The sequence below is a fragment of the Petaurus breviceps genome, unplaced genomic scaffold (assembly GCF_028583685.1).
Source record: "Petaurus breviceps papuanus isolate PSGF00001 unplaced genomic scaffold, PetGlider_PUasm1.0 90650, whole genome shotgun sequence".
In the NCBI taxonomy this organism is placed as follows: Eukaryota; Metazoa; Chordata; class Mammalia; order Diprotodontia; family Petauridae; genus Petaurus; species Petaurus breviceps.
Window position 1 is genome coordinate 1,671,271 of NW_027187299.1, and position 13,736 is coordinate 1,685,006.

Sequence of the window (13,736 nt, forward strand, 5' to 3'; positions counted from 1 at the left end):
TGTGTGTGTGTGTGTGTGTGTGTGTGTGTGTGTGTGTGTGTGTGTGTATTTAGCAGATTTCAGTTCGGAAGTTGCAGAAATGAAAATGTAATTTAATATGGAAAGAAAATTCTGAATTTACTTGGTTAAAGAAAGTAGTCTTGATTTTTTGATTTCTCTCTGCAGAGAGTATAGGTTGGACTTTTTCATAACCTTTTCTACCTTTTGGTATTGAACTTTGTAACATGCTATAGAGTTTAATATGGCAGATACAGCTAAATTTTTCGATATGGTTATTGTACTTTACTATGGTTACTGAGTGTACTTAACGTAAAATGATGATGTGAGGAATACAATTTGAATTACTTTCAGAATTTTTTAACTTTGATATAAATACCTAGTTTAGTTTTATTCTGGAGTTAACTTTAGTAAAGCAGAATACTTAGCTAATGAAGGGGAAAAGTAAATTAGAAACTTTATTTCCTATTGTTTTTTTTTTCTTTTAGGTAGTTTCCTATTGAAATTTATTAAGAAGATGACAAGTAGGCACTGGTGTGCTGTTCCTATTTTATTCCTGTCCAGGGCACTGGCACACATCCCACGATGTAAAGTGCTTGGGGTAGAAGGCCTCCTTGCTCTCAGGTAATCAGTTATATTCAGTGAATGTTTAGGCTCATACATTGTGAAAGTTTCCTTCACTGTATTAAGCTTTCTTTACAAATTAAATGTTTTTGTTTTCTGTTGGGAAGTTAGATCCCATGGTAACACTACCATTTATTTTCACATCTGTACTTGACCCTGGGAAAAATAATAAAACAAAAAAACTGTAGTGTAAGGCTGCCTATTCTGGGCATGCTTTCTTTTATGTATGATTAATATAAATAATGTTCTATAGATCTTCAGGTTTCTGAAGCACTTTAAATAGCTCTAGTAACTTTTGCATGTTAGTGTTTAATGGAGTAAAGATAGAATAATAGCTGGATTTATATAGTACATTTATATAGTATAGCATAATAAAAGGTTTGCAAAGTGCCCTACATTCATTGTCTCATTGTATCCTCACAACAACCCCCTGAAGTAGATACTATAGATATTATCAATGCTTTATAGATGAGGAACTTGAGACTTAGGAGATATTAAGTGATTAAGGCTTTGTTTCTTATTCCTTCAGTCTTCTGGCCATCACTGTAATCTGGATCCCTCCAGATGACGCCATTTTCTTGTTATGTTTCCCAGTACTGGATATGCTTTCTTTTATTATGCCCAGCTGACTGGTTGCCGGGGCGGGGAGAGGGGAGTGGGGATTGGAATACTCCTTCCTCCCTGTGACCACTTCCAAACTCCCCCTCTGTCTCTATCATTAAGCAGTCTCTCTTCCTTTGAGTTTCACACTCTATCCATTTATTGCCCTATTCAGATCCTCATGGCTATTATTGTAATGACAGTTTTCTTCCTTTCTCAGTGAGTTCAATTTTTTTTTAAATTTTTAATCATTTATTTTATTTTTAAACATTTTATTTTAAAACTTTGAATTCCAGATTCATTCCCTTCCTCCCTTGTCACCCACCCTTACTGGCAAGATAAGCAGTTCAGTATAGGTTGCACATGTGTAGCTAATGCAAAACATTAACATAGTAGACATATTGTAAAAGACTGACTATATTTCCCTTCCTCCTATCCCACCTCCCACTTGTTCTATTCTCTACTTTGATCCTGTCCCTTTTCAAAAGTGGGTGCTTCCAACTTCCCTCCCCCCGAGCCTGCCCTCCCTTCCATCATCCCCCCTCTTATCCCCTTCCCCCCTACTTTCCTGTTGGGTGAGATACCCTATTTAGTGTGTATTTCATTCCCTCCCCAAGTCAAATTCAATGAGTATAAGGTTGACCCATTCCCTTTTGCCTTCCTATTCTTCCCCTCCATTGAAACCATTTTCCCTTGCCTCTTCTGTATGAGAGAGTTTACCCCATTCTGTCTCTCCCCATCTCCTCTCATTATATTCCTCTCTCACCTCTTAATTTCACCTTTTAAGTATCATCCCTTCCTATTAAATGGGTCCTGTGCCCTCTATGTATACCTGTAAACATATATACACACATTCACATATGTATTCATATGCCCATATACCCTCATATATAGACGTGTGTGTGTGTGTATGTGTGTGTGTGTGTATTTCTCTTCCCTTCAACTGTTTTCATACTGAGAAAAGTTTCATCAGTTATAATTATTGTTTTTCCATGTAGGAATGTTAATAGTTCAACTTTGATAAGTTCCTTATGATTTCTTTTCCCTGTTTAACTTCTCATGCTTCTCTTGCTTCTTGTATCTGAATGTCAAATTTTCTATTCAACTCTGGGTTTTTTCATCAAGAATGCTTGAAAGTCCTCTATTCCACTGAATGACCATATTTTCCCCTGAAACATGATACTCAGTTTTGCTGGGTAGGTGACTCTTGGTCTTAATCCCAGTTCCTTTGCCCTCCTGAATATCATATTCCAAGCCCTTCGATCCCTCAGTGTAGAAGCTGCCAGATCCTGGGTTATCCTGATTGTGTTTCCACAATATTCAAATTGTTTCTTCCTGGCTGCTTGTAATATTGTCTCCTTGAACTGGGAATTTCGCAACCTGGCTATAATATTCCTAGGAGTTTTGTTTTTGGGATCTTTTTCAGGAGGTGATCGGTGGATTCTTTCAACTTCTGTTTTGCCCTCTGGTTCTAAAATATCAGGGCAGTTTTCCTTGAGGATTTCTTGGAGGATGATTTCTAGGTTCTTTCTTTGATCATGGCTTTCAGGTAGTCCAATAATTTTTAAATTATCTCTCCTGGATCTATTTTCCAGGTCACTGGTTTTTCCAATGAGATATTTCACATTGCCTTCTATTCTTTCATTAGTTTGGATCTGTTTAACAGCATCTTGATTTCTCATAAAGTCATTAGCTTCCATTTGTTCCAATCTAATTCTGAAGCAATGATCATCCTCAGTGAGCTTTTGAGATTCTTTTTCCATATGGCAAATTTGGCTTTTTAAGGCATTCTTCTCCTCATTGCCTTTTTGAGCCTCTTTTGCCATTTGAGTTAGTCTGTTTTTTAAGGTGTTATTTTCCTCAGTCAGGTTGTTGACTCTCAATTAGTAATTTTCTTGCATTGTTCTCATTTCTCTTCCCAATTTTTCCTCCACTTCTCTTATCTGCTTCTTAAGGTCCTCTATAGCCTATAACCAGCTCGTATTTTCCTTTGAAGCTTTTGGTGCAGGAGTTCTGACTTCACTGCCTTCCTCCTGTTCCATGCTTTGATCCTTTTTGTCCCCAAATTGGAGTCTAATGTTGGGTTCTTCTGTTTGCTTTGTTTCCTTTGCCTGGTTATGTCGCCACTCAATCATTTGACCCTTGGGCTTTTTGCCACAGTAGGACTCTGCCACCAGATGGGAGCTTTCTTCCCAAAAGCTGGGGGTTTCTCAGCTGCTGGAGGTATTAGTTGGGTGCCCTTGCTGAAGCCTCCACATGCTCTGGCAAGCTGGACACACCCCAGGACTTCCACCCTAGGCTGCAATCCAGATCCAAGCAGGTTAAAGCAAGAGCGATTATCCCTCAGACTGGTCGCTTGGTCCCCCTACACTCTGCAGGCCAGGAGCTGAAGCTGCCACTTGGGGGCAGCCCCGGCTCCTCAGCAGCTTCTCACCCTGGGGGCAAAAGCCTAGGCACTCCCAACTACTGGGTCCCAAAGTCCACAGTGCCCTGACCTCTCACTTTGTCCTTAGCATCTTTTTGTTGATAATTCTGGACTGCCATAGCTGCTGGTGATCTGGAGTCCCTCCAGCTGGTGGCTGGTCAGGCCCACCCTGGGGCTAAAACCTCAGGGTAGAGCTGGTATCTGTTCCCAGAGTGCTGTGCTGGCCGATTCCTGCCAGCCTGCTGGGCTGTCCTCAGCGGGAGGTTAGCTTCTCTGTGTCATTTTGTGGGTTCTGTAGCTCCAAAGTTTGTTCAGAGTCCCCTTTTACATGAATTAGGGAAGGTGGAAGCTGGAGCCGCGCAGAGGATCTGCTTCTCCTTCATGATCTCTGAAATTCCTCTATCTGATCACATTCTTTATTATTCCATCTTTCTCTTTTTTATAACCCCTAACCTATTCTTTATTCTCATCATGTTCTCCATTTCTTCCCCAGGTCACCTCTGTACTAGCTAAGCTCTCTTCCCTTTCTTGTCTCAACTCTTTAGTGAACCAGTTAAACTCTACACTGTTATCCATTCTCAAATCGGTTGCCCTTTGCCCCATCTTTTTTTTTAAATTATTTTTAACCATTTTTTTTTTAAGATTTTGAGTTTCAAATTCTCTTCCTCCCTTTAATACCTCCTCTACCCTTTGAGGAGGCAAGTAAGCAGTATGATTTCAATTATACCTGAGAAATCTATCAGTTATACATGTGAAATTCCCCTTGCCCTGTCTTTGTACATTCCTTGCCACAGCTCAACATTGGGTTATTCCTACTGTCTCCCTCCTTTTACTGTATAAGTGCTGCTGAACAAAATTTAGGGACATCAGGAAACTACTGATTAGATCTACAGCAAATTTATGTAATCTCAACTGGGCCCTCACTGCAGCAAGGAAAGCGTTCTATTCCTCTCCAATTGATTTACTAACTATGGGGGGTCTCCTAAATTTCTGTCCTGAATTTTAGCTGAATATTATCTTTCTAGGGTTCAGTTATCTCCCTGTAGATAATTCCCACATCTATGTATCTAGCCCTACTCTTTCCTTGATTCCAGTCCCATATTATTAATTGACTTTTGGACTTCTTGAATTTGATGTCCTATAGGTATCTCAAACTCTCAACAGGTCTAAAATAGAACTCATTTATCTTTCTCGCTAACTTTTCTATTAAACCATCCTTCTAGTCACTCTGGCCCACTACTTTGGAGATGGGATTCAGACTTAACTCTTTGCTTCAAGGCCAGTATACCTTTTACTGCATTTTACTGTAATTCTGGGTCAAACAACTCCAAAATTTTAATTTAAATATCAAAATAAGGAAGATAGCAGTCAGCATGGTTCAGTGTAATGAACACTGCCTCTGGTGTCATTCAGGGAAGCTATAGTCAGAGGAGCTGTGTTCAAATCCTGCCACTTTGTTTACTATATATTTGATCTTGGACAAGTTTTTTAACCATTCCAGACCTTATTTCCTCATCTGTAAAATGAAGGGATTGAATTAGGTGGCCTCTAACTATATAACACTGTAAAATCTATGATTTGTGAAATTACTAGATAACTTTGCTTATGTAAACATCAGTTTCTAGGTAATAAAGAATAAATATTTCAGGTTTAAAGTAAGCTTTGATGGTAGAAGTCTTAATTAAAAATCAGGAATAAAAAAAATCTTAAATGATGACTTTTTACCATAAGAAATGAGATAAAATATAAATATTAATTTTTATCAGTGCACAGACACTTTTTATGAGTCATAATTTAAGGGCTATTATTAATACATAAATGTGGAAGTGTACATTAAAGGAATGTTTGGTTGTAGGGATGTTCTTCAGTGTACTATGATCACACATCAGATTCTGTTGAGGGGAGCAGCTCAGTGCTACCTTCTTCAAACAGCTATGAATTTGATAGATGTGGTAAGTTTTTTACTTCTTTAAAAGTATTTCAGTTAAAAAGTCTTTTAGAACCCAGTTGTTACTTCATGAAGGTATAGATTTAAGAAAAACAAATTGGCAAAGAACTCTTACTTTTGAGCTCTTGTGGTTCTGAGTTTGAATTTTCCCTTTAATTTCTTTTACATCCTTAAAGAAAGGATATGGTTGCCAAGGTGGAATGGAAAGATCCAAAGAGAAGGGCCACTAGTAACTGGCTTCCTTGCTTTTCGTTAAATTCAACATGGAGGCAAAACTACATATTATATAGCAATGGGATTTTTTTTTAATCTCCTTTATCCATCATTTAAAGGAGTATAGATAGTTTAGACCTAGGAGAAAACTTTCTTTAATCATTTAACCTTTGAATGAACAAAGTTAATAGAAAAGAACAATACCTCATTGATTAAAAGTGATGTTTGTAGGACCAACATCCTTAGTTAAGACTTTGGATGTGATATTTTACAAATGATAACTTCATTTTTAAGGGAAATAGGTTTATAGAATAAATCCTACTATTCTATTTGCAGATATGTTGACTTTTTCCCTAATAATATGTGAGAATTATTTATTGTTTTGTTTGAAATGTGAGATTATATCATTTTAAAGGAATAGGTTTCCTATATTTAGACTTAATTAAAAGTAATGCTATATTTTAAATTCTAAAATACTTGATTTTTTTTAACAAAGTAATTTTGTTTTATTAAAAATACTTTGATCTTTTTGGCTAAAGATTTTCTTTCATATTTATCTAGGAAAAGGTATCATTTTCAGATGTCTCAAATTTCCTCATGTCTTTGAGACAAGAAGAATCCTTAGGCAGAGGTACTGCACTGTGGACAGAGGTAAGACTTGAAAATAATTGATCAGGTCTTTGGAATTGTGTAAAAATAGCTATCTAGTAAATTTATTACTAACTAGTTATACAAAATGGAGTGATGATTTTGCTAGTTAAAAGCAGAACTCTGTTCCATTCATTATTCATAGTCTTCCCTAAGTAGTTAAAGTTTCAGATTATTATGGAGGAACCAAGGAGAATATTTGACAGAGAGGTATGTTTACAAGAAGAGGCTGTGGTGGTGAGTAGATCTCTGGTTGGTGTCTGGTTACTTGGTTAGATAGAGCTTAGAGATGGTGGAAAATGTTAGACTCAAGGGAAGATAGAAATTGAAGAGAGAAAACTCCAGATAGGAGCACTCATAGGGAATATAAATTTGCTTACATCAAAAAGGAAAGTCATACAAGATTGTTACTATAGTTGAGGACTTTAGAAAGGGTATTGAGAGGGGACCCTGGAGGAGCACCTATATAAGTATCATCTGTTGGCTTAGAAATGGAAATAAGTTAACTTGGGCTGTTTAGTTGCTCTTTTGTTCTCTTTGGTATTTTAATTCAGTTGAACAAATATTTAAGTGCCTACTGTGTGCTAAGGATACCAAGGTAAAACATAGATGCCACTCTCAAGGACCTTTCTTACAGTTTAATTAGGAGTTTTTAATTTAGTGACATGCTTAAAGAAATTTTGTGATGTGTTTTGAACTTAATGGATTAAACATGCCAAGTAGTCCTGTGGGAGAAAATGAGAGATCTGTAGAACTGAAGAGAAAACAAACAGTTGAACAAAATATTCATAACAAAAGTCAGCTTTGGAGGGGTTTAAAAAGATTTTTGGCACCTACCCCACTCAAATTCAAAGAAAGGTGGTACTTACTTGGAGACTGAGTGTGGCAGGAGAACAAGTAGCATGAGATCTTCTAGTTATCTGTCCCTAGAATATAGAATGAATTCCCCATTTCTTTCCAGATACAAATTCTTGGTTGAGTTCCTACTCAGTGTTGTGCTTTTTAGTGTGAAGAATACAAAAGAAATGTTGAGGATGCTGTAATTGAATTGGGGAAATGACCTAAAACATGAAGTAGTTATGGAGTAAGATAGGACAGTAATCAAGTGATAAATGGTATAATGTAGACTATAATAGCAATAGGAATTAAGAGAAGAAAAGCCATTGATTTTAGGTTAGAATAAATATTCTGGAAAAAATTGGGACTTGATGGGGATTGTCCTTGAAGTATGAGTAGAATTTGGATATGTAGAAAGTGAGGAGAGGAGGGTATTCTTAGTAGTATACAATAGTAGCATGAGCAAAGAGTAGGGCAGGAAGGCACGAGTAGGATTTAAAAGGGGCAGCTGATTGAACTGGTTCTCTTTGAGAACTTCCTTTAAGCGAATTTCAGATCCTGCCTCAGATAATTACCAGTCTTGTGACACTGAGCAAGTAATTCTCAGCTTCAGTTTCTGTAAAATGGGGATAATAATAGCACCTACCCTGTAGGATTGTTGTGAGAATCAAATGAGGTAACATGAAAAGCACTTTGCAAACCTGAAAGTGCTGTGTAAATATTAACTAGTAATGACCATATTGATAGGAGACCAGAATATTGAAGGCCTTACAAACTTGGACTCAAAGTTTAGACTTGATAAGGTAGCCAGTGGACAGGCAGTGATTAGTATGTGGCAGTATACAAGAGAGGGGTCAGATACTTGGCCTGTGAACCACATGTTGCCCACAACACTCCCACGTGTGGCCTAAACCAAACTTAAAACTTAATTGGGAAATATTAAACAAAAATAAATTAAAAAACCAAAAAGAATGGATTAGAAGAGCGGAGAACCAGGATTCAGACAAAACATCGACATTAAATGACGACATGCTATTGAAGCATGAATTGATATAAGTGGTATATCAGAGTCTGCCTGTGGAAGAGGGATAAAGCTGTGCATTAACAATAATACGAGAGATATAGAATAATTTATTTACTAGGTTGGCTGGTTTGCAGAACACTGTGACTCCTGAAAGACCCAGCTTCTGTTTGGTTCCATCTGCTGCTGAGAATGTGTCGCTATAACTTTATATGCTTTTCCTCAGAAGCTCCCCACAGACAGAATCGAAATCCTGGTTTTCCCCTGCTGCAGATTTTGCTGATCAGTTCATTCTGCAGTGCCTCAAAAGCATTTCACTTTCTATTGATTCATTTACTCATTCATCAGTAGCAGCATCTGAATCATCAGTTGTAGCATTTTTCTGGACCAGTTCTGGATTGCCATCTAGTGATGAAAGCACACAGCTGCAGATTGTGCTCTGGCTACCTCCTGGTTGGGAAGGAAAAGGATGCTGTTACTATTGGGCTCTCAAATGTGCAAAATTCCCAAGAATCCACATTAAGTGAAATTTTCAGATAGTTAAAATTAAGCTCTTAGAGGGCTAACATTTTCCATAATGGATGGAAAATTTCTGAAATGCTTCTAATGTGCTTCTGTACTATAGGAGTAGGTTGCTGATTCATCATCATTATTAAGAGTTTAGTTATTATATTGTTCTTTAATGTATTGTGTACCATTCTTTAATGCAGTAGTGGCCTCAGGAGTCTGAAAAAGTCTGCCTTACATGAAGTGGCCTAGACAAGTTTTTTTTTTAAATTTCCTGGGACCTTAAAATTATTATTCTGTTTATTCCTTCAGTGTGAGACTGTCAGTTATTAATTCCTAATGTTGGTGTGTCTGCTTATAATAGCATCCTTCACTCATTTGCTCACTTTATTCTGGTCTTTCTGATCTGTTGTTAGTGATCTGCTGTGTATGACAACAGATACTAAATTTGTTAAAACTGCATATAAAAATAAAAGCCTTGAATGAATGCCAAAGGCTTTCTCTTAGACAGAGGTTTCCAAACTTATTTGGCCTACCACCCCCTTAAAAAAAAATTACTCAGAGCCCCCTGGAAATCTTTCTTTTAACCCTTTAACAGTTGCTTTTCTTTATTCTTTTTTTTTAAATACATCATTTCAAAACAGTATAAGATTTAAAAAATGATGTATCTTAAATTTGGTAATTTATGGGTTTTTTTCTGCATTGAAATTTTGATGATGCAATATGGCATCATATAACCATATAGTATCATATTGTAAACAAGTCATAACACACATATTCCTGCTGATTACATACCGGACTCCCCGACAATGTGTGACATGCTTGTCTGCTAGCTGTTGCTTGTTAGTGGACTTGATCACTGGTGGGTTATAACTTGGATTTTGTGTGTTTATTTAGAAAAAAATGTTATGACTATGACTTTTAACTTTGTTACACAAGAGGTGAAACATGTAAGAATGAATTTTCAAAATTTTATTCTCTTCTCTTCTTTCCTTGTGCTTCCATTGCCCCCTTATTTTACTCAATGTCCCCAATTGTACCTGAGGGTACTACTTCCCTTTGGATTGGTCCAGTGATCCCTAGGGGGTGGTATCGCCCACTTTGGGAAACTGTGCTCTTAGAGATGAATTGCCTAAGTTTTGAGGTATCTGTTTTAGCTCTTCAGAGGGCTTTTAAAATTTCTTTTAGTTATATTTTTTTATATAACATTAAAAAAAGTTTTAAACTTTATCCCAGAGAGTTAAGGCTATAGGATAAATAACCTTTGGATAAGTGGGAGTAATTGTATATGAATGAGGCCGATTATTGGAATATACTTAAAAAAGGAAATCACTTTAAAATTGTATTTATATTATCTATGAAAACCTTTATTCTGCAAGATACAGTAAAAGAACCCACAAACAACCTCATATTTTTTACTTCTCAAGTAAGACTTAAGTTGGAAGGGTAGGCCTTACATGAAATTTTGATTTGTAGTGGGTACAAAATTAACATTATTTTTAAAAGGTCTACTTTGTACTTTATACTTAGATCTTTATGTATATATGTATTATATTATATATTATGCCATATATAATATATAGTATGCATATTATATATATATATATATCTTTTCTTTGAAATTGTGGTGGTTAAAAATAGTTTTAAGATGTTATCTGAAACTTGGAAGAGGTGGTCTCTAGAGTCTGATAGTCTGGTAGATCTTCTGAATTGTAGATGAATTCTGCTTGAAACTGAAGAGACTTTAACACTGCCTTTTGTCCCACTCTAGACCCAGAGGTCTAGAGTGTCTTTGAGGAAGCAAGGGAAAAAAGCAAGAGTGAATTCTGGAAGAACATAGGAAAAGCCAAAAAGCCAGGGAAATATGGGGCTGATTCTAGAGGAAAAATGTAGAAGTCCTGAGAATACAAACAAAAGTGACTGAGGAGACCTTTGAGACCTTATGAAATTTCTCTTTTTTGTTTTATTTTTTTTCTGTCTATATTTCCTTATAGGGCTTTGTAGCAAAACTCTTTTAAAAAAACGTTGGAGGTTTTTTTGTTACGTCAAGGGCATGATAAAAAGGCAGGAAAAGAAAGGAAATTACTTTCTCTTCCCTAAGGAGAACTTTCTATTGGGAGCCTAGGAAAAGAGGAGAGCAAAGGTAGCAGTGAGAGAACAATTGAGGGTACCGGCAGCCTGTAGCCCGGACTTATTGTTGGGAAAATGAGTGGGGGTATTATGTTATTGATAACACATAGATATATTCTCAAAAGCAAATAATAAAATTGATGTTAGATTAGTATTCATTTCTACAAGTTTTCTAAAAGGTGTTAAAAAATAAGTATTACAGTTTTTAAAAAGTATTGGAATGTATTTGACAAGCAGAGATGGTAGCCAAAGGCAACACCAGTTTACAATATAAATTTATTTGTAAAATCTTTTGAAGGCTAATATCATCTCAGAAAGAAAAGAGATAGTGGACAGAAAGGTTAGCAAGAGATCCAACTAAGAAAATCATCCCAGGGCACTTACAGATGAAAATAGTAAGAAGATAACAAATAGAAAAGAGTCTGTAAAGATTACTGTAACAAAACTTTCAATCATCAAGGACAGTGACTCTATTATATTTGGACCTTAGGATTACAGTCTTGCATTTGAGAGTTAGAAATGACACTAAAGAGAACAAAGATGGTATGGAAAATAGCCAGATTGGACCAGGTGTTTTTAGAAGAGAATTGTGCTGGAGAAGAGATGGTTGTGAGAATAGTGAGAGGTGGATATGTGAGACATCAGAAGGAGTGAAAATACCTGAGGTGTGGAAAAAATCTTGGACCTTATTAATACACACACACACACAAAACGTGACAGCAAACAACTACCAGTTCACCAGCCCAAATCATTACATGAGTAATCTACATGGAAATGAAAGGCATTCTTCACAAGTGATATTTAGCAATGGGTCATATTCTTTGTCATTTGTTTTCTTTTTTGGAGGGAGTAAGGCAGGGCAATTGGGGTTAAGTGACTTGCCCAAGGTCACATGGCTAGTTTTTGTGTTAAGTGTCTGAGGCCACATTTGAACTCAGGTCCTCCTGACTCCAGGGCCGGTGCTCTATTCACCGATCCACCTAGCTGTCCCTGTAATTTTTCAAATGACTGAAAGAGAATAAATGATCTCATCTACCTCTTATCCAGTTATATAGAGGAAATGTGATACAGTGGAAAGAACAATGGGACTAGAGTTAGAGGACTAGTGTTCAGATCTTTGCTTTACAATCTACTGCCCATGTGACCTTGAACAAATCACTTCTCTGGACTTGTCAAAAGCAAGAATGCTTGCACATATAGAGCACTTTAAGGTCTGCAGTTATTATCTCATTTGATCCTCACAACAGCCATGAGAGCTGGGTGCTGTGATTACCATGCCCATTTCATAGATCACAGAGGGATTAAATACAAGCTAGTAAACATCTGAGGCTAGTAAGTATCTGATTTGAATGCTGGGTACTTTATCCACTGCTCTACCTCTCTGTGCTTCAGTTTCTTCATCTATAAAATGAAGGCTTCAATGATCTAGGCCCCTTATGGTCTTATTGTGCTTATCTGTTTTTTTATTACCAAAAAAAAAATGTGATTCCATAGAGCAAAAGGCAGTAACTGCAGAGCCTTCTGGAAGAGATCTGTAACTACTCAAAAGACTTTAATCTGACCATCCTCACAGGAAAAACCAAGTAGGTGAAAAATGTCTGTTGTTCAGTTTATGACATGCATTGGATACCCACAGACAGCCATGTAGACTTTGTCTTTCATTATATATATCTGGGATAGATGCAGCAGATAAAGAATTATTTCATAATATTTAACCACTTTGTACAGGTATAGTTATTTATTAATTTCATATTTATGCTGTGGCTATTTTATTGGTACTCTTCTTCCCAGTTAGGAAGTAAACTTTCAAGTTTTATTGAATCGTTTTATTCTCTGTACATGAATTTCCAGTGCTTGTTTGGTACAATCACTATTTAATAAATACTTATTGATTGCTTGATGGTTGTTAATAGTTTGGTTGTTAATAGGATCTTATCAGGGATATTTGATTCAAAGATTTTTCCCCCCTAATCTACAACTACCTTTGTTCTATTTGTTTTGATTTTATTGGTGGAAAAACTTTTCAATTTTTATGTAATTATCAATTTTGTGGTTTTAGTTTGAGGCCACTAGTATTTATTAAGCACTTAATATGTGCAAAGCCCTGAGCTGAGGTCTGAGAATATAAATGCAAACAGAAAGAACTTCAGTCCCTGCCCTCAGGGTGTTTAAATTCTAATGAGACAGAATACTGTATTAACTAGGTGGAAGTATTGTAGTGGAAGTCCTGGAGGAGAGTCTCCTGTGAAGTCTCTGGAAGATTCCTCTAGTCTTATCTGTGAAAGATACCTGTTCCTCTTTTAATTGTTTTATTGTATGACATTTAATATTCAAGCTATGTGTCCATTTTAAAGATTATTGAGATTATTTGAGATATGTACCAACGAAATCACAGATCTAGACTGAGTAGAGTACAAGCCCTGCCAAGCTGGGAAGGCTTTGGTTATAGACTAGTGACGATGAAATATTTGTTATCTGGGTGCAGCCAAGATGGGGGAGTAAAAGCACAAACTTGGCATCGGCTCTGGCTCCAACCCGCTCCAATACTGGTAAAAAAAAATAACTCTAAACAAATTTTAAAGCTACAGAACCCACAAAGAGACAGAGAGAAACAAATCTCCCACAGAAGGCATCCTGGCAGGCAGACAGGAAAGGTCTATCACAGGATGCTGGGAGCTGAGTGCAGTCCCTCGTGAGCCGAGGTTCTGGTCCCAGGGTGGCCCAGACAGGCTAGAGCAGACTATGGGAGAGTGAATCACCAGCAGCTGTGGTGGTTTCCAGACTTC

The 13,736-nt window shown here is 36.8% G+C and overlaps 1 protein-coding gene across 6 annotated transcripts in view; it reads left to right on the forward strand.

Moving 5' to 3' along the window:
* TARBP1 (TAR (HIV-1) RNA binding protein 1) overlaps window positions 1-13,736 on the forward strand; it is a 110,052-nt gene that overhangs the window by 12,633 nt on the left and 83,683 nt on the right. For all 6 annotated transcript variants that reach the window (XM_069064842.1, XM_069064843.1, XM_069064844.1 and 3 more), the window contains exons 7-9: window positions 486-621; window positions 5,502-5,598; window positions 6,369-6,458. In XM_069064842.1, coding sequence (XP_068920943.1) covers window positions 486-621; window positions 5,502-5,598; window positions 6,369-6,458 — 323 coding nt within the window. The remainder of the gene's footprint in view (window positions 1-485; window positions 622-5,501; window positions 5,599-6,368; window positions 6,459-13,736) is intronic.